The 27,037-nt window shown below is 41.0% G+C and overlaps 2 protein-coding genes across 8 annotated transcripts in view; one reads left to right on the top strand and one right to left on the bottom strand.

Moving 5' to 3' along the window:
* Window positions 1–27,037, bottom strand: part of LOC100681194 (protein adenylyltransferase SelO) — a 78,517-nt gene that overhangs the window by 40,907 nt on the left and 10,573 nt on the right. Inside the window, exon 1 of one of the 2 annotated variants that reach the window (XM_007667757.3) lies at window positions 454–526. The exons of the other annotated variant lie outside the window; for it this stretch is intronic. The gene's annotated coding sequence lies outside the window, so the exon portion shown is untranslated. Of the gene's footprint in view, window positions 1–453; window positions 527–27,037 lie in introns of those variants that run through there. 2 annotated transcript variants of the gene reach the window in all.
* On the top strand, window positions 285–26,893 carry PDSS1 (decaprenyl diphosphate synthase subunit 1). 6 transcript variants are annotated; one of them, XM_029077550.1, is made up of 11 exons: window positions 717–734; window positions 4,973–5,043; window positions 5,362–5,482; window positions 5,734–5,864; window positions 11,376–11,517; window positions 13,857–13,968; window positions 14,063–14,172; window positions 22,810–22,890; window positions 23,071–23,184; window positions 23,879–23,959; window positions 26,027–26,893. In XM_029077550.1, exons 4-11 carry the CDS (start codon window positions 5,767–5,769, stop codon window positions 26,165–26,167), a joined length of 879 nt encoding a protein of 292 aa, XP_028933383.1. In that variant the 5' UTR covers window positions 717–734; window positions 4,973–5,043; window positions 5,362–5,482; window positions 5,734–5,766; the 3' UTR covers window positions 26,168–26,893. The 6 variants fall into 6 exon arrangements, with proteins under 6 accessions (XP_039769756.1, XP_028933383.1, XP_028933386.1 ...); XM_039913822.1 differs by lacking the exons at window positions 717–734; window positions 22,810–22,890 and adding an exon at window positions 285–303; XM_029077553.1 differs by lacking the exons at window positions 717–734; window positions 4,973–5,043; window positions 5,362–5,482 and adding an exon at window positions 9,516–9,615 and having other exon boundaries at window positions 5,776–5,864; window positions 11,233–11,517.

Below are 27,037 nucleotides of genomic sequence, written 5' to 3'. Positions count from 1 at the left end.
GCCCCGCCTCGCCTTAGGGAAACGGGCCGCCCTCGCCCCGCCTCAGGGCAGCAGGCCTCCCTCCCTGGATCGGGCCTTGGCCTCGGCGCCACCGGCTTCCGCCTCCGGGTCCCCGAGGCGGGTAGGGCAGGGCAGGGCAGGACGGGCCGGGGTCGGGGTAGGGCCGGGGGGCGGAGCCGGCTCGGCCCCTCGGAGGAGACGATGGCCTCGTGGTGGTGGTGGCGGCGGTGCGGGTGGTGGCGGCGGGCGGGGGGCGGCCCCGGGCCGGGCTCCCCTTCGCCCGCCGCAGGCCCGGCCGGGGAGGTGAGTGATTGACGGGCGGGCGGAGGGAGGGAGGGAGGGAAAGAGGGCGGAGGTCACCGCGCCAATGGCGGCCGAAGGACTGGCGGCCGGGGGGGCGGCCCGGCTCCCAGCGGGGACAGGCCGGACGCCCCCGGCGGGCAGGGCACCTACCTCGCAACCCGGCTGGAGTGGACGCTCCCAAGCGCTTAGTCCAGGGCGCTGCCCGCCGTCCTTGCAGCGTGGCTCAGGGCAAAGAGCTCGGGCAGGGGAGTCAGAGGTCAGGGGTTCTAATCCCGCCCCCTCCGCCTCCCTGCTTTGTGACCTGGGACAAGTGACTTCCCTGGGCCGCAGTGACCTCATCTGGAAAATGGGAGGAAGGCCGTTGAGCCCCGTGTGGGAGCACCCGATGACCTGGGATCTCCCCCAGCGCTTAGAACAGTGTTCGGCACACAGTAAGCGTTTAACACATCCCAACGTGATCATTCTTGTTGGTCGGCAGGCCAGCAGTGTGGCTTCGTGGATAGAGCCCGGGGCTGGGAGTCGGAAGGACCCGTGTTCTCAGCTCGCATCCGCCCCTTGTTCGCTGTGTGACCTTGGTCAAGTCACTTCTCTGGGCCTCACTTCACTCATCTGCAAAATGGAGATCAAGACTGGGAGTCCTAGGCGGAAGGGGGACTGTGTTCAACCTGATTAACTTAAAATAAGAATGGTATTGAAGCACTTAACTGTCGGTCTGGTACTGGTCAACGTGGCGCAGAGGAAAGTCAGAGGCCGTGGGTTCTAATTCTGGCTCCGCTGCTTCTCAGCTGTGTGACTTCGGGCAAGTCACTTCACTTCTCTGTGCCTCAGTTCCCCCAACTGTAAAATGGGGATTAAGACTGGGAGCTCCACGTGGGACAACCTGATCACCTTGGATCCTCCCCAGCGCTTAGAACAGTGCTTTGCACATAGCAAGCGCTTAACAAATGCCATCATTATTATCCCCGATTAGACTGTGAGCCCGTCATTGGGCAGGGATTGTCTCTATCTGTTGCCGCATTGGACATTCCAAGTGCTTATTACAGTGCTCTGCACATAGTAAGCGCTCAATAAATACTATTGAATGAATGAATGAATGAATGCTGGGGTGGATACACGCAGATCAGGTTGGACACAGCCCCATCCCACGTGGGGCTCACAGTCTCAATCCTCATTTTACAGGTGAGGTAACTGAGGCCCAGAGAAACGAAGTGACTTGACCAAGGTCACACAGTAGACAAGTGGCGGATGCGGGATTAGAACCCATGTCCTTCCGACTCCCAGGCCTGTACTCTATCCCCTACGCCATGCTGCTTCTCTGTAACTATCCCAGCGTTTAGTACAGTGCCTGGCACATAGTAAGTGCTTAATAAATGCCATTAAAAATAAATGTGAGTGATTAATTGGAAGGAGTAATCAGATCGATTGGGTAAGGGAACAGAGGACACTGAGAGAAGGACTTGGGGAAGGAAGCGACGCTCTTTATTGCTGTATTGTACTTTCCCAAGCGCTTAGAACAGTGCTTTGCACACAGTGAGCGTTCAATAAATACGACTGAACGAACGAATGAAAACACTAGGGAAGAATCCGGAGCAACCAACGATGGAGGCAAAATAAATCCTGGAGTGGACAGAGGGAGGTGGTAGGGCAGAGAGGAGATGGGCAGAGGTGGGCACTGGATCCTCTAGACTGAGCTCCTTATGGACAGGGATTGTCTCTTTATTACTGTATTGTACTGTCCCAAGCGCTTAGTACAGTGCTCTGAACACAGTAAGTGCTCAATAAATACGACTGAATGAATGAATGAATCTGGGGTAGGAGCGGAGCCTGAGCAGGAAACTGTCCTGGTACATGGAATGAGACATGCAGGCCGGGCTGGGTGGAATGGACTTGTCTACCCCCAAGCGCTTACTACAGTGCTCAGCACCGAGTAAGTGCTCAGTAAATACCAATGATTGATTGGAGACTGAGATCAAAGTTGGAAATTCTGACTCCTGCTCAGCCATTTGAGCTTTGACCGAATTCAATTTCCTTGGCCTCAATTTCCTCCCTGGCAGAAATCGTAAATAGTGGGAGGTATCTTATTGGTTTTGGATGAGTGTGAACTTTATCACTAGTTGACATTGTAACCATGGGAAACCTACTTAACTTTCTGAGGCCCAGTAGTTCTGGCAACAAAACAGGGAACATTATACTTCCCCCTGCACAGGAATGAGGTGAAGAACATATATGTGAAAATGGATTGAGATTTGTGGATGAAAAGAAAGTTGTTGTTTTTTTTTTAAAGAGAAAGGCAAAAGGACCCGGGACAGTCCCCAGTAGTATTGCAGTTAACTGCGGTGTTGCTATCAAAAATTCAATAATCAATCATTTATTGAGTGCTCACTATGTGCAGAGTACTGTAATAAGTATGTGGGCAAGTACCATGCAATAGAATTAGCAGATACATGTGTCATTGACTGTTAATCCCAGCCAGACTCTGTTCTGTGATTATTTTTTTTAATCTGCTCTCTCCATCACAAATACTCACTCAGTTTCAATAGCTCCATTGCAAACAAATGAATTGAATGGCTTTTATATCCAGAGCACTGTCCTGAGCACTTGGAGAAGATACAGGAAAGCGACAAGAACCATCCTTAGGTTGGAAATAGGATTCAGGTACCTGCTCATTCCCCTGTAGCACCGATTTCCACTTGGGAAGTGACTATTTTATCCTACCAGTTGCCCCCCCAAACTGGTGACCAAGTGAGGATTGATTTAGCTTGAAGGGAGCTGAAAGACCCCACTTTAACCACGCAGAAACTTAGGGAAAAGAAGGGAGTGTTTTAGCATGTGGGTCTGTGTCCAATTCAAGCCGTTACATATCTTTATATTCCTATAAATGACTCTGGTTTTATTGCAGTTGAGGGTTATGAAATTATTCCTCCTACACCTAGTAGGTAGTAGTTTCCTGGTAGAATAAACTGAGGCACTGACCTTGGCCTCAGTCACACCCAATTTCAGAGCAGTGATCCAGAGTTTCAGAATTTAAGAGCCTTATTTACTCCATGTGGACTTGGGATTTTTAGTTTAAACTAAGAACCGGAATGATTCCCTCCACATTTCCAACTAGCTATTGAAAAATTTTAATTTACCAAAATTTGGGTTGCTATGTGTGGGGTATTCATCCGTGTCCATCAAGGGCTGAAGGTACAAATGTTTCCACTATGAGTGGATAGTTAGTGAAAGTGAGTCATGTGCTCTCTGGAAACAGGTTTCCAAAGTCAGAAGCAAAATATGTTTTGTAAAGTGGTCTCATTTATTTCCCATAATACATCAATCCCCATCTTGGAGGAGCCAGATCCATTGATTCTTTTCGTGGATGGGGGAAGTTTATCAAACTGCTTTCCAATCCACTATGTAAATTATTCACAGAATTGGCTTCCTGTAAAGCTAAATAGAATATTCCATCCTCTTCCCTCCCCTTATCTTGCTCCATGCCCATCCAAATTGTTTCAACATAGTTTAGTGGCGGAGCTTGGCATCAGACATTTGACTGCTCATGGAAGTTGTGTGACCTAGTGGAGAAATCGTGGGCCCAGGAATGAGAGGACTTGGGTTCTAATCCCGGTTCTGCTAGCTGTCTGCTGTGTGATCTTGAGCAAGGAACTTAACTTCTCTGGGTCTCAGTTTCTTCATCTCTTAAAAGGAGACTAAATACCTTTTCTCCCTCCTTAGACTGTCAGCCCGATGAGGAACACGGACTGTGTCCAGCCTGGATATCTTGCATTTAGCCCTGCACTTAGGACCGTGCTTGACACGTTAGTAAGCACTTAACAAATATCACCATTATTATTATAAAGAAAAACTTGCTACCTCTCTTGTTTCTTAGGACATCATTGCATAATAATAATGGTTCATACTATGCAATATGTGCCCTATGCTACATGCTGGAATAGAGACAACGTTATCATAGTAGACACAGTTTCTGTCCTACCTGGGGCTTGCAGTCCAAGAGGGAGAGCAGGTATTGTGTCTCCCAGTTTAGAGATGAAGAAACCGAGGGATAGAGAAGCTTAAAGACTTGCCCGAGGTGACACTGTGGGCAAGTGGCAGAGCCAGGAGTAGAACCCAGGATCTTGTGGCCTGGAACTCCCTTCCCTTCATATATGACCGACCACCACCACTCTCTCTACATTCAAAGCCCTCTAAAATCACATCTCCTCTACAAGGCTTTCCCCTACTGAGCCCTAATTTCCCCTACTCCTCCCTTCTAAGTCACCTATGCACTTGGATGTATACACTTTAAGCACTTGCTATTCACTCACCTTTTGCCCCACAACAGTTACGTACATATCCGTAATTTATTTTCACGTCTGTCTCCCCCTACAGACTTTAAGCTCCCTGTGGGCAGGGATTTGTTGTATTTGTACTTTCTCAAGTGCTTAATGCAGTTTTCTGCACACAGTAAGTGCTCAGTAAATACCCCTGATTGATTGGGTCACTCTGAAGATGGGCCATCTCCTGGCCCTTCATGGTTGGGTCTCTTCCCATTTCAGCAAAATGGGATTCTTCAGGGAATCCCAGCAGAACAAATTTTCCCGACTGGTTCTTTTAAATCATATCTGCCTTCCATGCTGAAATGCTCAAAGGTACTTCCATTTTCTCAATAGCTTTTCCTTTTGCTCTACAGGTGCTTTGTTTCAATTCTATAAGAAGTTCAGCTTTATCCATCCCCACTATACTTCCCTGTTTATTATCACGGTAAGTTCCTGCATGTTACCAGAAATTCCTAGAGTATTATATTTTAAACAATTCCACAATAGTTAAGAAAGTGTCCTTAAATTCTAAGGCCTGAGCTTCAAGTACAAATTGGGACACTGTAGCCTGATGACATAATTTATAAACCTTTTCAGAGGAAGTAACAGGACAGTGTTGTAATTTTTCCAATTTTATGGTGATTTTGGTATCGTTTTCAATTGTGAAGATAAGTAGCTTGACCTTAAAAATAATTGAATATAATTTTCTGGTTTTACAAAGCAGATGTCCTATTTCATCTCTCTGACAAATGCTTTTTGCCAGGTTTTATCATTCAACCCCAGTAGTATGCTGCTTTAGTAAAACACAGAGTGGTGAAAAATACACCGACCCTTTTAAACTTGGCCGAAGAGACTTGAAAAATCTATATGAAGACATTAAAAAGGTAAGATGTTGCCAATTATTTGATCTATGAAATAAAACTGATTTAGAAAATGAAACACAATGAGGTCTCCCAGGTGTCACTGAATACTTGCTAGTCAGTGTGTGAAGTAGAGTGGCCTCTTTTTATTAAGAACTTTTACTAGTTAGTGATAATTCTGATTTCTGGCAAAAAAGGCTACTGCCATTATTTTTTAATAGCTCTGCATTAGCTGCTCATGCAGTGCTAAAACTGGGAACCTTTCTGTATTTTAGGAATTACTCGTATCTACAACAGAACTTAAGGAAATGTGTGAATACTACTTTGATGGAAAAGGAAAAGCCTTCCGACCAATTATTGTAGTGCTAATGGCTCGAGCGTGCAATGTTCATCATGATAACTCCAGGTGAGCTCTTATCTTGAAACAGCCTACCTATAGCTTTGATTCCCCTTTATAGTAGAGGCCATGTAAATTCAGATAGTGTTCTGTGGGCTGAAGACTTTATAACTAGGTTATCCTGCTGACTTCCTTGTCTTTCCAACCCCTTTGACCCATGCAATCCTACCTGCACCTTCTCGTCTACCAAAATGAGAGAACTCAAGCTCAGTGTATCATTTATTAGGTTCCCCCTCACCTATATTTATCTTTTAGGGTCAATATGGGGATCAAATTCAGTGGAGTGCAGTGTTAACCTAAAAATAATTTCTTCTGCAAAAAGGTGTATAAACATTAACTTCATAATAATATTGGAGTTGGGTGGGAAATAGTATCCCATTTTAAGAGAAGTAAGAAAAAATAACTGTGTGTGCCTTTGCCTCATTAATTAAATGCTTTGGGAAATGTATTAATCTCTCTATTCATTGTGTTCTTTAGAACCTCATGTTAGATAAGTGCTACCTGACTAAAATATCTATAGAGAAAAGGCTTAGCCCTTCCCCAGACCAGTCACTTGAGTAAAGAATAAAAGAATTGTGGAATCTGGCCAAAATCTGAAAGAGAACTTTGCCCAAGTACTTGAAGAACTGTAAAACTCTGATTATCCGTGTCTGCTCACAAATATTTTTAACAGAGATAAAACTGAAAATAGTATTATAAAGTAAATCGAAACAGAAATTTAAACCTACAGATTAAGATTTACACCAGAAAAACTCCAAAATAGAAAATCATCCCCTCACCTCCCTGAGCTATCTTCCCGTCATTGTAATTGTGGGATCTGTCTGGATTTACTCATGTAAAGCCAGCCCTGAAGAGGTACATGAAGAGACTCCTTAAGGGTCAACATTCAGAGAAAAAAAAGACAGCTAGAGATCTTTCTCCCCCCTATTAAAAGAACTCAGGGTCTGCTTTCCACCCAGAACCACACCCTACTGCACCTCTGCCTCCTAGGAAATGTAGTCTGTCCTTTCCTTTCCTGCAGTTCCTTGGCTAGCCTTCAGCAGAACCTTTTGGACGACCAATGACTGACCATATTACAGTAAAAGGCAACACCCAGGAGGACGAATTTTAAAGGAGGGAACACCCAATAAGTAGCTAATTAGCTTGTAAAGATCTGGCCCCAAATCTCTTTCACAGGTCAAATAACCTTCTTGGACAGTATGAAGAGCCAGAAATATGTTGGGTTATGTGCTGATTTTTTTTTCTCTTTTGCCATTGGGCATTATTTTTTGGTCAGAGTACTGTGATTTCTCTTTGTCATGTCCAGAAGAGTACAACTGTAGCTGTAATGAAACAGCTACAATAGCCAAATTTTATTTTTCTCAAGAAATAAATGATTTCACATTTAAGAGGCTGTTTGCATTAGTTCAAGGGTTGAGTGTTATAACCTGAATAAATGTTTTATTGGTAGTAGAAAGTTCCTGTCTTGGAGTGTTGTACTGTGACCTTGTTCATTCCTAAAGAATACATGCCATAGGAGAAAATATTCTTTTAAATGAAGAAATCACTTATGAAAGTTGCCCCTAATAATTCAAAATTTAAATAGTAAATACTTTAGAAAAAAATTACTAAAAACTATGGGACTGTTCCAAAAGCCACATTTTAAAAGACGGCTAAAAGAAATGTTCAGACAGTATTTCTTAAAGCCAACACACTGTTTAGCGTCCTTTCATAGGGCTGCAATATTTCTTGATAATCCTACCTTACATATTGGGAGTTAGGGCTGATTCTCTAGGTGACCAAATAATTGAGTTTCTATTTCAAGTGGAAGCTCTAGGAGAGGGGCTACAAGCCACTCTCAGAGCGTGTAGGAAGAATGATGACGAAGGACAGTTTATAGGGGGACAAAAATAAAAGTGTTTAAAAGGTTCCTATTTCACACACATTCAGAGGTCTAAGAACTGAATAAAAATCCTTCCTTTTCCCCACTGAAATGAAACTAGAGTAGCATCGAAAGAAAACATATGCCAGTGAATGAAATCCAGGAAGGGATGAAGGATTAGTAAAATGATTTTCCCAGAATCCTGACTCGAGGCCTAGTTGCTAGACTGGCATGATAAGAATTAGGGCACATCTGGGGATTTCAGTCTGGAAACATTTTGCTGAAAGCAGATTTCAAAGTCCTTCATAAGAAGAGAGAAACCAAATTACTTTAGAGTCGAAGTATTTCTCATTAAAATCTGGCCTACTTAAGAAGCCAGAGAGAAAACAAGTTACAAAAAACAGGCACTGATTCCATCTTTTCTTCGTGATTTTGATAAGCTATCAATTCATATCCCTTAGAGTCCAGCACAATGATGATGGCACAAGGTGTCTTTTTCTTCCAGTTCATCTTGCAATTATAGACCATTAAAATGGCCTTCAGCCCTATCTGTGTGTATTACTTTGTGTTGTAGAGTCAGGTCTGAATAAAGGCAGCTTAGCCAAAAGGTTGCCAACTCACATTTCAATCTAAGCTAAGGAATATTAGTTTTCCTACTTTGTAACTTCTAGACAACTTGTAGTTTCCAGATTGGTTTGGGTCTTTTATATACAAAATTGTATGCCCCCTATCTCCAGATTATGTACCCCTCTGTAAATACAAAATAAAATATTTCTTAAATGAATTTTCTATCAGTAGTATGCTGTCTACAGAGTAACCTAATCAACAGTAGAGAAGCACTTAGAGTGTTTTGGGAGGTCGAGAATCACATCCCTTTGGCATGAAACAAAATGGAATATTTCTAGGTAGCTTTCATAGATGTCAGCACTGTTAAGGTTGGAGGAGGAAGAATCTTTTAATCAGCCTCTGACCTTGAATTTCATTCATTGCCTTTACCTGTTTAAATCCCCTTAGTCAAGAGAAGTCACCGTTCTTATTTTAAATGTATTTTTAAGGCTAGTCAGAAGAACCATCTAAACCCTGGGGTTACAGGCACACTATTTGGATATTTTTTGTTATGTAAGTTAATTCTTATACACCCAACTTGTTGCTTCAATAATCCAGTGGAAAAAGCAATTTTCAGTGTATTAGCCAATTTTTAAAAAAAATTTATATTGAACTAGGTGGGATTGTTTAACTGCCCATTTTCAGTTATCTGGGGCTGGTAATACGGTTTGTGGATAACCCGGGACTTTTGCATCAGCTCTTCCCTCCTTCTAATTCTCTTTGGCTGTTTCAGTACTTGTTCATTCCTCCACAAGAATGTAGGCAAGGAATGGAAGAAAATTAATGACTACATTCCTTTGTGGAGAAAGGTTTGGAGGAGCGAAATTTTTGAATTACTTGTAGATTTCACTTGCCCCTGATGCCCCTTGCCCCAGTATCCTGGAATCCGAAACATACCACTGGATAATTAAAGCTTAGTTGTAGTTTTCTTATGAATATTCTCTTGAAGGCATCTGGTAGAACCATAAAAGTTTAATATTTATTGAGTGATTTATAAAAGATATTCTTCCTATATAAGTGATGTCACATAACTCACTTGAGGGTAAAGGACATGAGACAAGAGCAAGTAGATAATATTTGTCTCATAAATTTTCCAGCCATTATAAGACTACTTACTTTGTTTTACTATCTCCATAATATGAAACATCAGAGTGCCTCTCAGTGAGCCCTGCCATTTTACTGCTACTTCCCAGCAGGAAGTCCAGTCTCCTGGCATAGTTTGTGATAGCGGAAGTGGTGCTCAGCCTATGTGAATGCATGAGAAAGGCTGGAGACCTTAACAGTTGTTTTAAGGTAAGTTCAGCGACTCGCTAGTAGCAAATAGGTGTTTTTTTTAGAGCCAAGTCCAGTGAGCAAAATATTCTTGTAAATAGCATTTATTTTAAAACAACTGAAAGCATCTACACCTTTTCCAATGCATTCTCAACTAAGAGGAGATATGGCCTAGTGGGCTGAAAATTGAATTGGAGTCAGGAGCCCAAGAGCCTGGCATGGGTCTGACACTCACCAGAATGCCTGAGGAAGACACCTGGGTCATCTGGGTCATCCTTTCTTCATTTGAACAAAGGATTGTAATATCCGTATTTAGTGATCTGGGGTTTAATTAAGAATCTTGGAAGCACAGTGTAGTAGAAATGGGAGATAAAAATAAGAAATGATGGGCTGCATTTGTTAATAAACCGTGGGTTGCTATCAATTTATTTTTCGAATTCCATTCTAAAAGTGACAGACTTGGGTAACCACTGAGCTTGCTGTTCCTGCATGTAGAGAGATGTTTGCGTTCATATACATAGACCTCTGTAAAAAAGAAACCAGAAGCTTTCAAAATGTGGGAGAAACAATCTGGTGGTAGATAAAACCAGTACAATCTATTAAGCAAGATCTTGTCCATCCTGTTTCATTATATTTCAGACCAGGTTATGAAATCTGTATTAGTGCTGTATTCCTTTGAAGTTGGGTGATTTCAGTAATTTTCAGGTCGACCTGAGAATTCCAATCAATCAGCAGTATTTCTTGAGCATTTACTGTGTGCAGAGCACTGTACTAACCATTCTTTCCGTCGTATTTATTGATTGCTTACTGGGTGCGGAGCACTCTACTAAGCGTTTGGGAGAATATAGTACAATAATAAACAGACACATTCCCCTCCCACAACGAGTTTGCAGTCTAGAGAGGAAGCTCTTGGTTGGGGAAGTACAATTATAGCCAAGTTGGTAGACGCCTTCCCTGCCCACAGTGAGCTTACAGTCTACAGTCCATTACATCTTTTCCGGTCCTCAAAAATCTAAAATGATTAGCACCATTTTAGACTATTTTGAAGTTGTTTTTTTTTTTTAAAAAAAGTCTTAGTTCATTGTTTTCATCCTTTTTCCTGCTACAAAATATCCTTTATTAGATGATGATGTGATGATTAAAAACAGGCAAACTTCACTACTGAAACTGAGTTCATTTAAAAGTGTGAACACAATAGAGCCTGTCACTTCAGTAAGAAGCTGTCTTCCATGTTTCTGAAGCTTATGGTTTTTAGTTTCCAAATTAGTTTTGGTTCCTCATCAGTTTTTCCCCTCAAAAGTTGTATGGATTTTATGAAAACTAAGCATTTTGGTAAATGCTGGGCAGAATTTACAGGCATTAATATGGCCAAGTTGCCAGTGCTACAACAGAGTAGAGAATTGAGGCTATTTACATGAATAACTGCCTCAAAATTTTTGCACTTGTGCAGGGCATTATCATAAATAAGGCAGGACAGGATGGGGTAAGAGGGCAGATTTCCAAAAAAGGCTGTGCTGTACTATATGTGTAGTTTATACTATTTATTCCATACCAGTAACTCGGAGTGGAGTCTTTTAGTGCTGTGTAGAATGGCAGGGAGCAAAAACAATGTGGTTTTACTTAATTCTGCATTTACAGATGTTCTTCAGAGAAAAAGTGCTATGCAAAAGCCAGGATTAAAATTCTCAGTCCTAGATTGGATGTGGGTACTTTCCCATGAAGATCATGAAGGAGATAGTACATAGAATTTGTGTAAAGCAGCATTGCTTTCTGTTTATTAGAGATGTGCAAGCAAGTCAACGCACCATAGCCTTAATTGCAGAAATGATCCACACTGCTAGTCTGGTTCATGATGATGTTATTGATGATGCAAGTTCTCGAAGAGGAAAACACACAGTAAATCAGATCTGGGGTGAAAAGAAGGTATGTTTGTATCCCCTTATGGAATGGTGTGCTAATTGATTTTCACTTTTGCATGAGTTTTTTTAAGCATGTCCAAGTATTTGTGGTCCAAGATGTTCAAAAAGAAAGTGGTCCTTCTCTATCTATTCCTAGGGTGCCTCAGCAGATATATGATTGAAGTAGTTGTCAGAGTACTTTGAGAAAGCTATGGACAGATAAATGAGAGAGCTCTCACTGCTGAAAATATTGGAGGTGGTGTAGCTACAAGATTCATGTTAGCTTTTAATGTGTTTCTCCCAAATAGAATTTTAGTAGTAGTAATGATATTTATAGCTCTGTGCAAACACTGTTAAGCACTTGGGGGAAAATTCACTGGGGAAGAAAGAGTTGGCAACAGAGGAAAAAATGAAACAGTAAAAACACAAAAAAGACATAAAATACAAGGACAAAGATAAATGGAATAGTACTATATAGGACTTTTGCTAGAAGAGCAGAATTTCAGTTCTCACAGCTCAGAGACCAACAAGCAGAACAGTCACAGCCTTTCAGGCATCCTAAAAGTTGAGGCCTCCTGCTGCTTCTGTTTTTCACCATTCAGGGGTTTTATCAGGGGCTGCAGGAAAGTCCCAAAGGGGAAGGGGCTGGGCAACTCTTCTCCCAGACAAGCCTCCAGTCCAGGGATAAGGGAGTGACTGGGCTTCAGTTTACTGCTGGTGTTTCCAGTCCTCTCCGAGTCAGAGAGGGGGTTGATAAGAAGTCCCCGTAGGGTAGAGGCTGCAGCCCTCCAGTCTAGTCGGAAGAGAATGAAGGGCTGAAGCCTCACTCTACTTCTGCTGTTGGATTTTCTTACTCTTTTGAGGTGACTTGTATTTTCTCAGAAACTCACCCCCCAGAGATTTTGTTGATGTAGCTTTGACATTCAGCCAAATGAGAAATAGCATGGCCTAGTGGATAGAGCACAGGCCTAGCAGTCAGAAGGAGGCCTGGTGGTCAGAAGGACCTGGGTTTGAATCCTGGCTCTGACACTTGTATGTTGTGTCATACAAGTCAGGAACCTTCTCTGTGGCTCAGTTACTTCATCTGTAAAATGGAAATTAAGACTGTGAGCTCATGTGGGACATGAACTATGTCCAAACTGATTAGCTTGTATTTACCCCAGCGCTTAGTATAGGACCTGGCACATAATAAATGCTCTACAAGCACCATTAAAAAATAATTGAAAAAATACACTGAAAAATTCCATTTGTAACAGATATAAGGCTGGTTTTTAAAAGAAAAAATCATACCAAGTTTTGCAGCATTAAGTTAACTTAATGTGTAATGACTAAGATTTGAGGAAGAGAATGCAAAATCAACTGGATCATTCCTTGAGCATACTCTAGAAGAGTATGAGGGAAAGGTAAATGCAAGATATATCTGGCCCAGTGGAATTAGCAATTATCAACACATAATGCAATATAGGATGCTACGACCTCAAGCTTCTTCATTATTCATAGCCATAATATACTTCCTAGCAAATAAGCTTATTTTCTGGGAATTGAAATGTAAGATGAAAATTGTATGTATGTGTGTTATCTTTCAAGGGAGTTGCATTCTTAAAGAACCTCATTAAAGTAATCTTGTGTTATCCTTAAGCCTTGAGAGAAGCTGTGTGCATGAGCACAACTTATTCTTTCAACACTGCATCCCATTCTATGCCAACAGATTTACACTGTTTGAAGATTGTCCCATTATTTCACAATAGTGTGCCGTCCAGAAAGCTAGGGGAAACATGCTTTAGGAGAACTGACTATATTCAGCTTTATAATTAGAAGAGTGACCTGTTTGGTACCTGAGATTTTCTTTCCTCCCTTACCCTTTTCCCTTCCTATTTTCCTTGCTGGATTGTAGGTTGTCTCCACTCCCCTCTTTGCCTTTTCTTATCCTATCCCTCTCTATCTTTCCTTCAATCCTTTCCTGGGCAGGAAATCAAAGTCTGTACAGTAACATTAGAAGCTAGAAGTTATTTTTATGCTATATAAAATAGTCTATCACATATAGTCTGTCATAATTTCCACCCATCCAAAAAGATGAACTTGCTGAAAATTGAATAACAAATTTTTTTTAAGAAGGGAAATCCAAGAAATCTCTAGCAGTGAAAATCTTATTTTTACAGTAAAAGTGATGTAAAGAGTTATCCTGCCTGATTGGAGAAGACATTTAGGAAAGGAAAAGATTTAAATCATTTAATCTTGCAGTGCAGGAATGCTTCCTTTAGATTACTTTTTTATGAGGGAATTAAGGCTGAATGATATTGCAGTTGTGGTTGTGGGGAGTTGTCCTGTTACTTTTATTCATTACTTAAAATTTGTATATTTTAGGCTGTTCTTGCTGGTGATTTTATCCTCTCTGCAGCCTCTGTGGCTCTGGCAAGAATTGGAAATACAACTATTGTATCTGTTTTAACTCAAGTCCTTGAAGACTTGGTGCGTGGTAAGTTGATTTTAAATTTTCAAGGTCATTTGATTATTTATATCTACAATCACAATCCAAAATGAAAAAGACTTCCTTCTTTAATTCCTTGTAGGTGAATTTCTTCAGCTGGGCTCAAAAGAAAATGAGAACGAGAGATTTGCTCACTACCTCGAAAAGACCTTTAAGAAGACCGCAAGTCTGATAGCCAACAGTTGTAAAGCAGTATGTACGTTCTGTCTTTTCCTTAGTTAATTATAAGCTTCAGATAGGAAGAATTACTAGTTTCACTAGTTAATTCCCCAGAAAACCTTTCAGTACCATTTTTAAGATAAAATCAAGATTTATTTTAAGGTAACACAGCATTAATTCCAAATCCTGAATTCTCTCTAGAATTCCCTCTCCACAAACAGGTGACTTTTACTTTTTCTTTACTTTTCTTTTTTCATTTTTCTTCCCGTTCTATAGGCTGATGTTAACCCTCACTCCTACTATCACTTGGTCCACTGTAAACCCCCTAAATTGACACACAATTCTGTAGTATTTTGAGCACTAAAAAGGAAGACAGATCTCAGGACAGTTTTAGGAAGAGGCATTATACTTTTTGCTTGACCTCCTTGATTAGGGAAGACTTTGCACTTTTTTTAGCACCAATCAAATTTACTGTTATGGGATGTGTGTTTTATCTTTACACCAAGTCAAGGAATACGATTTAGGAAGGATGGTCCGTTCTATAATACCTTTCATTAGGTTGGGATAGAGCGGATCATAGCTTTATCAAGAAGCCCAATTCGAAAAGAACAAGAGGAAAACAGGTAATGTGCACCTAAGAGAGTAGGTTGTAGGCCAAGTGAGTGGAGCACAGGCCTGGGAGTTAGAAGGATCTGGGTTCTAGTCCTGACTACTCCATTTGTCTGCTGTATAACTGTGGGCAAGTCATTTAACTTCTCTGGGCCTCAGCAGTAACCTCATCTGTTAAAATGGGGGATGGACTGTGTTCAACCTCATTAGCCTTGTATCTATCCCAGCACTTAGTATAGTGCCTGGCATACAGTATGCACTTAAGATACCACTGGGGGGAAAAATAAGGCAAGGATAAGTTTGAACTGTGGAGACAAAAAGAAATAACAGTGCTCACTCTGGCAAGCAGTGTAGACTGGTAGGGAAAAAAAGAGCCTGGAAATCAGAAGACCTTGGTTCTAATGCCGGCTCTACCACTTGCCTGCTGAGTAACCTTAAGTAACTTTTCAGTGCTTCAATTTCTTCATCTATAAAAGGGGGATACAATACATATTCTCCCTCTTACCCAGACTGTGAGTCCCATGTGGGGCAGAGAATCTGTCTGATCTGCCTATCTTGTATATATACCACAGTTTAGTACAGCGCTTGGCACAAAGTATGCACATAAGTTCCAATTAAAATATTACAAGTATATATTATAAATTATAATAATTACTGTTGTCATTATTATGGGAGTACCTAAAATATGCCCAGGTAAAAGAACTGGCTCTTGGGGGTGGGTTGGTGTTCCTTATAGTTCTCAGATCAGCAGTGCTTAGTTTGTAATCAGTAGTGTCTGAAATTAGTAAATTGGAGCCCTGGCTTTCTGGGATTGCCCTTTCAATTATGAAAATAAAAATACAATCTATATTTTAAATTAGTAAGATTCTAACACATGGCACTTTTAAGTAAATCAATCTTATAAATCAAACATTATTTTAATTTAAAGTTAAAGTTTAAAGCGTAAAATTACATAATCACTGAACCCCAAGCATCTCCACTACAAATCCTATAGATCAATGGTAGAAGTCCTGAAAGGTTGGACATATTTCTTCCCCATGGCATTCGGGTAGAATCTCCTAGGTTCCTTCCCCAATCTTATACACATCCCTTAAAGAAAAAAAAAGGCACAGGGAGCTGAGAATACAGCCTCATAGTGAAGTGCTATTATCCCCCTATTCATTTTTTTAAAACCACTTTGATTCTGATTTTCTTGTGTCCTGTGCCTGACAAAGAGAAATTTAAAATTCAGTGAACCCTTCCAAGTATTAAAAATAGGTAAACCTAAATTCAGGAATACTAGAAAAAGTGTCTGCTTCAGGAGAGAAGCAAAATCTTCAGTATTAGGTACATTCAAATATCACCTGAACTACATTTTCTAAAGGTTCCATATTTTTTTAAAAAAATTATAGTTTCCTGAAATCCTTTTAATCTCAAAATGTCTGGAGAAAAAAAAATTAGGCTTATTCACTGTCATGTAATAGTAAATCGTAAAACCATGAATTGGTTTGATTACTGTTTACCTGTGGAGGTACTCATAAACATTATTTAGGATTGTCCATGGCATTTCTTATTATTCTTTCATTTTCCATGAAATCCCCTAGGATAGACAATGTGTAGCCATGTAAATTGACTCTGCCACATACCAGGAATAAACAAAGTCAGCCCTATCTGCTACAGAATCCCAGATAATAAAATGTTGGTTAAGAATGAATTGTGTGATCAATTCTAAATCCAGCATAAAGGAAAACAAAATGTCTTGATAAGTGAGTCAAATCCAAGGGGAAATAGCAAAGAAAATCAATTTAATCATCCTTTTCCTCATGCCAGGCACAGCCTGGGGTGTGGGCTTAGACTACTGTCAAAAGGTCTGGTTCCAAATTTATTGATTTCTCCCACTTGTGATCTAGCTGGAGTATACTGGTGAGTCAGGGTGGGAAGAGAGTGTGCCTTATTCCTCAGCGTTTAGCCTGCAAATGAGTGGAGGCCTTTTCTTTCCTGAGTTTCCTGTTTGGTATTCATCATCTGTGGCAGCACAGCAGGGAGAGTTGGCAGCATCTGACAGGTTTTGGGTTTTTTTTTTCTTTTTTCGAAATCAATTCTTACCCAGACCCAGCTGGCTGGGAAAATGCCTGCCGTCAGTGGATCCTGCATCCAGCCTGGCAAAAAGAACTCTGCCTAGGAACCTTTGGGGACTTTCCCACAGACTTCACCTTGAAAGGGGAGAAGAAAATAGCTGTAGGTCCTAGTGCTCAGAGAGGAAGGAGAGCAGTTTCTGCTCTCCCTTTCATTCCAGTTGTCCCTATGTGTTCTCCCTCAGGAATGGGGGTCAGGCACAAATTAAAAATTAGATTAAAAATTAGGGCTTATATTAAGAAATTACAAGTTAAAGTTCATAATGAGACTGGATGAAAAAGCAGACATCTGAAGTATAAAATATGAAAATATCCCATCTAATAAGTATCCCTTGTAAGCCCTTTTAAGTTTTAAAATAAAATTAGAACTCTGTGCTTCTTGATAGCCACTAGGGGGAACATTGGAACATTGAAAATGGCAGTCAATGAGCTTTTCATGCCCACCTTGAAATCGGTTTTTAAAAATGCCCCAAAGTGTGGATTTGGCTAAACTTTTATTTCATTAACAGATTATTTGAAGGTTTTAAAAAAACCCTTTAAAACCGTTGAATACTTCAGATTTTCTAATGTTTCAGAGCTCTGGATGATTGCCTTTTTTTTACCCCAAAGAACTCAAAACACTTTTAAAAATTGTCTCATTTTCTCCTCACAGGATACCTGTGCAGTGGGGTGGGCAATTGTGATTATTCCCAATAATTATATGGAGATAATGGGGCACTGAGATATTAAATGTCTTTCCCAAGGACACACTTTTAGTGGCAAAAACAGGACTAGGATCCAGGTCCTTGAATAGCAGTGAATGCTCAGCCACAGTCCATGCAACCCACAGGCAGCACCATTGGGAAGAAGGGGGTCACTGCTCTTTTTCATATAAGTGGAAGGATTTTATTTGTAACTTGTTTAAAACGAAGTACTGGTGGAATTTCCAGATACCACAAGGAAGTCACATAGAGCAAAATAAGCTAAGCAACACCACCTATTCTTCACTCTTTCCTGCCAAATTGTGGAATCTGAAACTCTTAAGGGTTAGAGTCTCAGTAAAGGACTCCATTCAGAATGCTGAAATGTTGCAAAAGAGTGGTCTGTTTCAACTTGTTCCCTTTCCATTATCCTTTAAGAACAATTTTAGGATTTTAAAGTGAAGAAACCAATATGAGGAGAGGGCATTTTGGGGGTTTGTTCAACTTGCCCAAATTCCCATTTTTATTATTCTATGGTCACCAGACTGTGGCAGCTTTTCATACTCCCCTTTTTTTCAGTGGTATGTTTTCTGTCACTCTTGTCTTTTCTCTTGTGATGGCCATTCAGACACATTGACCATCACCTGGAACTGACAGGTATTATATCCTATCGTAGTTAGCACTCATTGTGAGAGAGACACTGAGTCCTGAGAATTTTGAGGAAGATTCTTGTAATATCACTACTAGCATTTAGCTCCTGCTCTTATGTACCAGTCAGATTTATCAGTATTAGAACCTGTCACATGTGGGAACTTAGATACTAGGAAATAACACTAGTTTTGTATTATGTATAGGAAGAAAGGGAGCGTGTTTTGATAGTGTTAGTTTGGAAGAGTAGTAGTCAGATAAAACTTTGCAGGTGCAGTGAACTCTCAATTATGTAACTATGGTGATTATCTTGCTCATTATCTGAGCCCATTTTCCACAGGTGATTTGTTTTTCCTCTGCTCTTATGTAAAGCTGTGTTCTGCAGTGTAGGGGGATGATCAAGAGGGTAGAGTACGTGCAAGCCTTGCATTTTGGAGGGTGTAAGTGGAGGATTTGGGGCCAGAATGCAGTAGTCGGAAGCCTTCCTCAGCTATTGTCTGTCACCTTGGCGGTAGAGCCATTTCTTCTGTGAGAGTGGGAGGAAGCAGACAAAAGAAGGGCCAAGGATCACACTGTACCGTGAGTAAGGTTGACAGCCTTGCAGCTGGTCGAGGAGGGTGTGAGGGTTCCTGCCGATTGGGTACCTTTCAGTCTGAGTCCCATGTAGGAACTGGACAGACATCCTGAATAGTGCTCACCTGCCAAGAATGGATCTGATTTGATCTGCTCATCCACTTGCTTCCCTGGCCTTCACAGAGGGGGTCTCCTGGCCCCTGAGGTGGTTGGCCAATAACTGAAGGGGTATCTTGGCTACTGCATTTTGGCTTGGATTTTTTTATGGAGTTCATGTATCCTAGAATAAAGGGGTTACTGGGTGTCTTTTTGTCTTAAGGGATTCCTTAGTGTCTTGGAGCATGACTCCAGGTTGACAAACAGATATTTTTTTAATATAGTAGTGTTTTTGCACTTGCCACTTCACCTGAGCCAGAGATTGAGCTGGAAATTGAAAGTGTGCTGTAATTTTTTTTAGGCTGTTCCCTAAATTTAATCCAAAAATGCTTAATATTACTCCAAACCTGGCCAGGATTATAGGGAGTCCTCCTGGGCCTCGTGCAAAGGGAAAATCTGCAGTTAACAGGCCTCTTAAATTAGGGTGTATTAAAAAGACAGCACTTGTGTGAAAGGCTTCCATGAGTTGGAATCCTGATTTTTCAGGATTAGAAAAAAAGATTTCAGTGGTGGTCAGTCTTGCTGTTAATGTTTTCTATCTGCCAGGTCAATAGGGCGGAAGCTAGATGATTCCATCAGAATAACATAACCAGTCTATACCCGCTGATGCTGAGAACCTGAAGGTCTGACTGCTATTTAATCTCATACTCCACCTCCATTCAAAATTGCATTGTCAAGCCTGATTTCCCAATGCCTGTGTCAATAACACTGTGGCTTAGTGCTAGTTTTGGTTTCCCTGTTCCAGGTATGCATTCTCTTTCGCAAACTATGAAGGGCAATATGTTGTTGCTGCCTTCACATTGGCATCAGAATGCAAAGGAGAGATCTTCCTGCATATGACAGTAACAGTGAGAGTATTGTTGGAGCAATATATAAGTGAAATTGGTAATGAGAAAGTGGAGATTTGTAATCCTGAATGGCCAGGGGTACCTTTAGTGCTAGATGCATGGCAGTCTGAGTTCAGAAGAAGGAATCCTAACATTCTGCAGAAAGTTGTGGAATGGTAAATTTGATATTTCCCATGAGTTATTGGCCAGGTGAAATAGGTGTAGCATTGTTCTAACAGGAAATGACTTGGTTGATGATTTAAAGGAATAGGACTTGGGAGACATGGACTGTGTCCAACCTGATTAACTTGTATCTACCCCAGCCCTTTAAGCACTTAACAAATACTATTAAAAAAAGTAACCCAGCAAGTCAAAGCATATATAATTTCCTAGCAACTAATTCCAGTAAAGCTCCATAAATTACTTTGCGCTAGTTCATTTCTCTCAAAGCCAAGAGAAAGCTGGCAGACTTTGACCTAAATAAGGATGTTTGTGATCTAAACTGTGATGAGCAAAGCCTCAGTTAAGCTGCAAGTAACCAGAGATAAAAGCAGCAGGAGGTCAGAGTTAGAAGGGAGACCCAACCTCCAGTTGCCTAAACAAATTTAAAACACAAACCGACCCAGGCATAAATATCTCATCTGAACACCCACAAGGAGATTCACACCACTAGCATTGTAGTTTAATTGCCTATTTTAAGAGCATTTTTACACTCATTGACTTAGACTGGATCCCTCCCCTGCCTATTTAATTCCAAAGAGGGGTAGGGTTGACCCTCATTAGCAGTGTACCGAGTACCTGTGTACAGGGGACCTTGCTAAGAGCTTGGGAAATGAAGAATTACAAGGTGCAATCCTTGTCCTTAAGCTGCTTACGATCTAATAGAAAGTAGTTCGTAAATATAGAGTAGTTAAAATAATTTTTAAAAAACAACACAGAGCAGCGTGGCTCAGTGGAAAAGAGCACGGGTTTAGGAGTCACAGGTCATGGATTCTAATTCCGGCTCCGCCGCCTGTCAGCTGTGTGACTTTGGGCAGGTCGCTTAACATCTCGGTGCCTCAGTTACCTCATCTGTAAGCCCCATGGGGGACAGGGACTGTGTCCAACCTGATTATCATGTATCTACCCCAGCACTTAGAACTGTGCCTGACACTTAGTAAGCACTTAACAAATACCATTAAAAAAAATTCATGAATGCCAAGGTGGCTAAAACATGACCTAGATGTCAGGAGATTTATCAGGAAATGCCTCAGGGAGGATGTGGGCTTTGAGGTCTTTGTAGGAGATTGTATATATTGTTGTTAATTTTTATTAGCGACTTTGAGTGCTTATTGCGCTCCAAGCACTGTACTAAGTGCTGGGGCAGATAGATAATAGATCAGACCCAGTCCCACATAGGATTTACATTCTGTGTCCTCTTGACATAATTTCTATAGCTAGATATATTGCTCTGTTCATTACCAATACATTTCTAATTCTGTAGATAAATGCTTTCTGTATTTGATGCAACCTGTTAGAATTTACCTGTCTTCAATTTAATGAGGCTTAATGAATTCATTTTTATTTGTAATAGGCATTATCTTTGAAGACACTTCTTTTTCTTGGTTGTTTTTTTTGGTCTTTAAAACATTTAAAGAGATTGTATTTTTAGGTTCTGAAGCGCAAACCAAAAAAAGTTATATGGGTGAAAGTCTAATATGGGGAAATTTATGCATTGCAAAAACGAAATTAAATTCCTCAACTCCTTGCTGTCCTTTAACTGTCACATTCCTTCTCTAGACAAGTCCTGCCACTTTTTTGTCTTTCCAAAGTAACCCTCTCCCCCAACTCACCCCACCCTACACATCTGCTCTCTTCACTCACTATTCCCCATTCCTCCTAAATGAACCTTCTAACTCGGTCTTGCTTTCAACTCTCCTGTCTCCTTCCCCTCTCACACTGTTCCCCCAATATATAATTACCTCTCTTCCCAAATCTGACGGACCAAAGCCCTCCTTGATTCAAACACCACCCCCCACCAAGATCCCTCTTCCAACAAGCTTTTCCTGATGAATTTCCAGCACCCCAAACTGTTAAAACCCATTACTGATTTCTAGCACTTGGGTACTCATTTATGCCTACACTCAGCACTTATGTATATAAGTATATTCAATTATTTATTTTGATTACTCTATTCATAAATATTTTAGCTCTAGTTTCCCCCATTAAAATGTAAACTCCTTGTGAGAAAGGAACCTATCTCGTTTTTGTCGTGTATTCCCCAAGCACTTAATACAGTACACTTTACCCTGTGGACACTGAATAAATGCTGCTACTATTTACTACTCTATTAGTATTAAAAAATATTTTGTAAGTTCGGGGGAGAAACTCTTTAAGTGGGAAGAATCACACATGCATGACTCCAAGTCATATATTCCAAAAGTAAACTTTACAAATGAAAAAAATGTTACTCTTGAAGAGCCCTGGGTCATATTTTGGGGATCGGCATATCTGATCCAGTCTCATCCCACCCCCTCATCTCCTGTTGTTGCTGAGGTGTTTGTACAGTTGGAGGGAAGAAAAACTTAGGCTTTAGTCACTTCTTTGTGGCAATAGCCCACAGAAATACTATTATTTCATCCAGCAACTTGTCCATTCAGCCCACTGTCCCCTCCAATAATGTCTCAAAAGGAGGCTTGAGGAACAGGCAGATGGTGTCCCCTATAGGAGATGTGTTTACCTGATAGTTGCCCTCCTTGTCCTTTATAGGAGATCGGTTTACTTTTCTAGCAAAATCAACATAGGGTCTCTAAGATACCCTAGGCAGTGGTTTCCTGGTTGGGGTAAACACTGCCATGTCTGGGAATCAGAAAACGATGGATTTTTTGGACCGTGGGAAAGGCATTTCAAGATTGCAGTTCAGCCTAGAGAGTACCCTCCCATCTCAAGTAGACATGATTCACAGTTTTTGAACCTCCCTGGCCTGCTGGTTGGAATGCACTATCACAATTCTTGTACATTTTTCCAGACTCTTTCTCATCCACATCCAACAACCTATATCAGAAAACCGTCTTTTCATTGCAGGTTTCGATCCTAGGATGTCCCGACCCAGTGGTTCATGAGATTGCCTATCAGTATGGGAAAAACGTTGGTATTGCTTTTCAGGTTAGTGTGTAGCTTAGTCTGTATAAAATGACAATTATGGCACTTTTTTTTTTTAATGCTACAAGTCTGGTCTATAAATGGAATTCTTCCTGTTGGGAGGAGCAGTAACACAGCCAAAATAAACCATTGTTGTTAGCCTTCTGGAATCAGGCTTTAATACACCACTTTGTTTCCCCCCAGTTGATAGATGACGTGTTAGATTTTACCGCATGCACTGACCAGCTGGGGAAGCCAACTGCAGCAGATCTCAAACTCGGATTAGCCACGGGCCCAGTTTTATTTGCCTGCCAGCAGGTAAGCTTCATTCTCTACAGTGAGGTTGGTGATGCAAGGGTTTTGGCATTGAGTTGGCATCCACAAGAACATGTCTCCTAGAGGGCAGGGAGGTCGTAGCCTGGGGCATGCCCCAAAGAGGTTGGCAGGGGGAATCCCAGCCAGACAGCCTGTGTTGTGGATCTGCTTCTGTACTCATATAATGCCTGTCATTTTCAAGGGTGGTAGCTCTCTTTTTTAATTTCCCATGAAGCAGGAATGATGTACAATTGGTCTGCACCCACTTTCTTTACCACATATACTTTGGAACAGATGTAGAACATCACGTAAAATTTTGTAGTGATTTCTTTGTTTCCCATGCTGTAAATTGTGGTCACTGGGTTAAATAAAGCTTGTAAAGAAATTCCTACCAGGCTGTGGTCCTGTCTACCAATTCCTACTAGTCTGTCTAAAGCAGGATAGAATATTTACTTGATTTGGATGTATCAGTGAAGGCCTGTTCAGGACATAAATATAGCTTTTACTTTCATAGGTTTAAAATAAAGGTGTTTGGGTAAACTGGGTGAGAGATAAAACTGAATTGTCCACACTTTCCTTAAGTCCTGTTTTAAATGTGGGTGGTGCTGAGCATTAGAGCCTTAAAGATAAACCATCTTTAGGTGGTTTATTTACTGCTGATGCAGACCTGAAAAGTTTTGTGTGTCTTTGTGGTTAGTTTCCAGAAATGAATGCCATGATTATGAGGCGATTCAGCTTGCCTGGAGATGTAGAACGTGCTCGGCAGTATGTATTACAGGTAAGATTGTGTTAAGAACATTCCAGTATAGTACCAATGCTTCCCAAAGAGCATTGCAATCCCTAAACATCTTTCTCAGGACCAGTTTTAATTCCCTGTTTGAGTCCCGCTGAAATCTGTGTGTTCCAATAGGCGCTTTTCAGGCTCACTATCTAGCTATGACAGAGTTTGTGGTTTTAGCCTTTTAAAGCTCTATGTTTTTGCATTTTAACATTTCATTAAGCATTCAATTATTGATTTATAGTGATGCTATTGATGCCTGTTTACTTGTTTTGATGTCTGTCTCCCCCCTTCTAGACTGTAAGCCTGTTGTGGGCAGGGATTGTTTCTATTGCTGAATTGTACTTTCCAAGCACTTAGTACAGTGCTCTGCACACTAAGTGCTCAGTAAATACCACTGAATGAATGAAAACTGCAGCAACACAACTACATCAAGCAAAGGGAATAATTTTAAAGGTAGGATGAAGGGCAATCCATCACTGGTGAGGATATGATTATTTTTGTGATGAATCTGTTGAGTGACAGCTAGATGTTCAGTAAGCCAAGTGACATCCAGATTAATATATTAAGTCGAGATATATTTTATTTTATTCCCATGTTAAATGACTTGAATTTTCTTGAGCATCCAGAAGACATGGTAGATGAAGGGAACCGTACAAAGAACATAATTCCATAATCGATAAATATGGTATGAACTGAGTGTTTTTACTACATGTGCTGAGCATTGTACTAGGTGCTTGGAAGAGAATGATACAGAAGGGTTGGTAGTCGTGTTCCCTGCCCATGAGGAACTCCATGTAGAGATGAGCTCAGTCTTTTGAGGTGTCCCCCCCCCTTTTTTTGAGTGTATCCACGTGCAGAATATTTATCAGAGCATAAAGATGCACTGTGGGTACAATACTGTTTACTGAAGTGTTACTAATAATAATTATTATAGTATTTGTTAAGTGTTTACTATATGCCAAACATTGTTTTAAGCTCTGAGGTAGATACAATGTAATCAGGTTGCCCAAGATCACACAGCAAAGTAGTGGATGGATTGACTGTTGGTTGAGGGTGCAAGGGGCTCCCAGTGCTTGGCTTCCCCCTTTTTACCTATTTGTCGCTTAATATATTCCAGGCACTGTGCTAAGCGCTGGGGTAGGTACAAGCCAATAGGTTGGAGCCACATGGTGTAGGGGATAGAGCATGGGCCTGGGAGTCGGAAGGTCATGAGTTCTAATCCCGGCTCCGCCACTTGTCTGCTGTGTGACCTAGAGCAAGTCACTCCACTTCTCTTTGCCTTAGTTCCCTCATCTGTAAAATGGGGATTGAGACTGTGAGCCCCAAGTATTAGGACCTGATGGTCACCACAGCCGTGCTGGGTCACACACTTACCTCCCACCACTAAAGTATTGGAAAATATGAAGGAGACCATTTGGAAGATGAAGGGTGATGGGAGGGTAGAAGTGATCTCTCACCCTGGGTGATAGTTGAGGCTTTCAGAACCACATATTACCAATCGTGGCAGGTAAAAGCTTGCTGTGTACTAAGCACTATTCTAAGCACTTGTAATCAGGCCAGATATAGTCACTGCCCCTCATGGGACTCACAGTCTAAAGGAGGAAAAATGGGTGTTTTATCCCATTTTACGGATAAAAAAAACAGTGAAGAGAAGTTATGTGATTTGCCCAAAGTCACCTAGCAGGCAAGTGGCAGAGGTGGTTTTACAAGTATTCAGATTCTCAGTAGATTTTAAGCTCCTCTGAAGAATCAGTGTCAGTTCCTTGTGGGCAGAAATCAAATCCACCCACTCTGTTGTATAATACTTTCCCAAGCTTAGTACGGTGCCCTGTCCACAGTAAACACTCAAATGTCATTGGCTGATTTCCACCAGACCATGCTGCTTTCAGCACTGATGAAAATCTGGAATGGAAGGTTGTGGGCTATGGGTGCTTAACTGGTTTACCCAAGATTACACTGATAAATTTGGCAAAGGAATAAAGAACTGAGCCACACATGTCTAATTTCAACAGAAAAGTGAATGTGTGTCCATAAGCTGTGATGTGTGTTTTGTTTTTCCTTTAGAGTGACGGAGTGCAGCAAACCACCTACCTCGCTCAGCGCTATTGCCACGAGGCAATAAGGGAGATCAGTAAACTGCGACCGTCCCCTGAAAGAGAGGCCCTCATTCAGCTGACAGAAGTCGTCCTTACCCGGGACAAATGACTGAAATGTTTCCAGTCCACCTGGCAGCTATATACCAGACTGTGCCTACAGAACCCTCATCTTTCTGTTGGTTTCCAGTGCAGGTTACCAAAAATCATTTTTAAAAGGAATTTCAACTTGGTCTCTTGACAGTTTTCTTATTTTAAAAAAAGATCTGTGTCACAACTATGTCATGAAATCTTCTGAGTCTGTTGTTCCAGTGCTGAAAACCTTGATTGAGGCCACTCTTGATTGTGTGTGCGGTATTGTTTACATGGTTAATATCCCCACACACACACAGAGCCAACAATGACAATAAATAATCAATGTTAAATGTCAGTCATTTTGAGTAACCTTCCTATAATCCAACAGAAACATTGATAGCAGAATATTGTCAATTAACATAACCCAAAAGGTTTATCAGAAAAGCCTTTATATATAATATTTAGACAACAGTTCATACACAAGCTTTGGGTTTTTCCAATTGACAAAAAGGAAACTGGACACTAATGGTTTGAAAATGATGTTTACAGTTAACAAGACCAAAAGGCACTTGAAAGTGATGTTGGATAGGGAGTAGTAAAGTGTGATATTTCTAATTTTGCACCAGAAATTAAAGTCACCAACCAGCAGGAAGTCACTTGTCTTTTCATCATTCTACTGTTCAAAGTCTACAACTGCTGGCAAAACTGACTTCACTTTGAAATCCACATTCCTGGCAGGCAGGAACCCAAACCCATACAGTCCTACTTTAGCATCTTAAACAGTGTGGCCCAGTGGATAAAGCACAAACCTGGGTTCTAATCCCAGTTCCACCTCTTGTATGCTCAGTGATCTTGAGCAAGCGACTTAACTTCTCTATGCCTCAGTTATCTCATCTGTAAAATGGGG

This window comes from Ornithorhynchus anatinus, chromosome 13 (assembly GCF_004115215.2).
Source record: "Ornithorhynchus anatinus isolate Pmale09 chromosome 13, mOrnAna1.pri.v4, whole genome shotgun sequence".
Taxonomy (NCBI): Eukaryota; Metazoa; Chordata; class Mammalia; order Monotremata; family Ornithorhynchidae; genus Ornithorhynchus; species Ornithorhynchus anatinus.
This window is presented reverse-complemented; position numbering and strand designations above follow the sequence as displayed.

Excerpts from the sequence above, each read along its gene's own strand:
- PDSS1 (XM_029077550.1), top strand. The coding sequence starts at position 5,767 with ATGTGTGAATACTACTTTGATGGAAAAGGAAAAGCCTTCCGACCAATT. Across the intron at positions 5,865-11,375 it reads GTTCATCATGATAACTCCAG|AGATGTGCAAGCAAGTCAAC; the intron begins GTGAGCTCTTAT and ends TCTGTTTATTAG. Across the intron at positions 11,518-13,856 it reads AGATCTGGGGTGAAAAGAAG|GCTGTTCTTGCTGGTGATTT; the intron begins GTATGTTTGTAT and ends TGTATATTTTAG.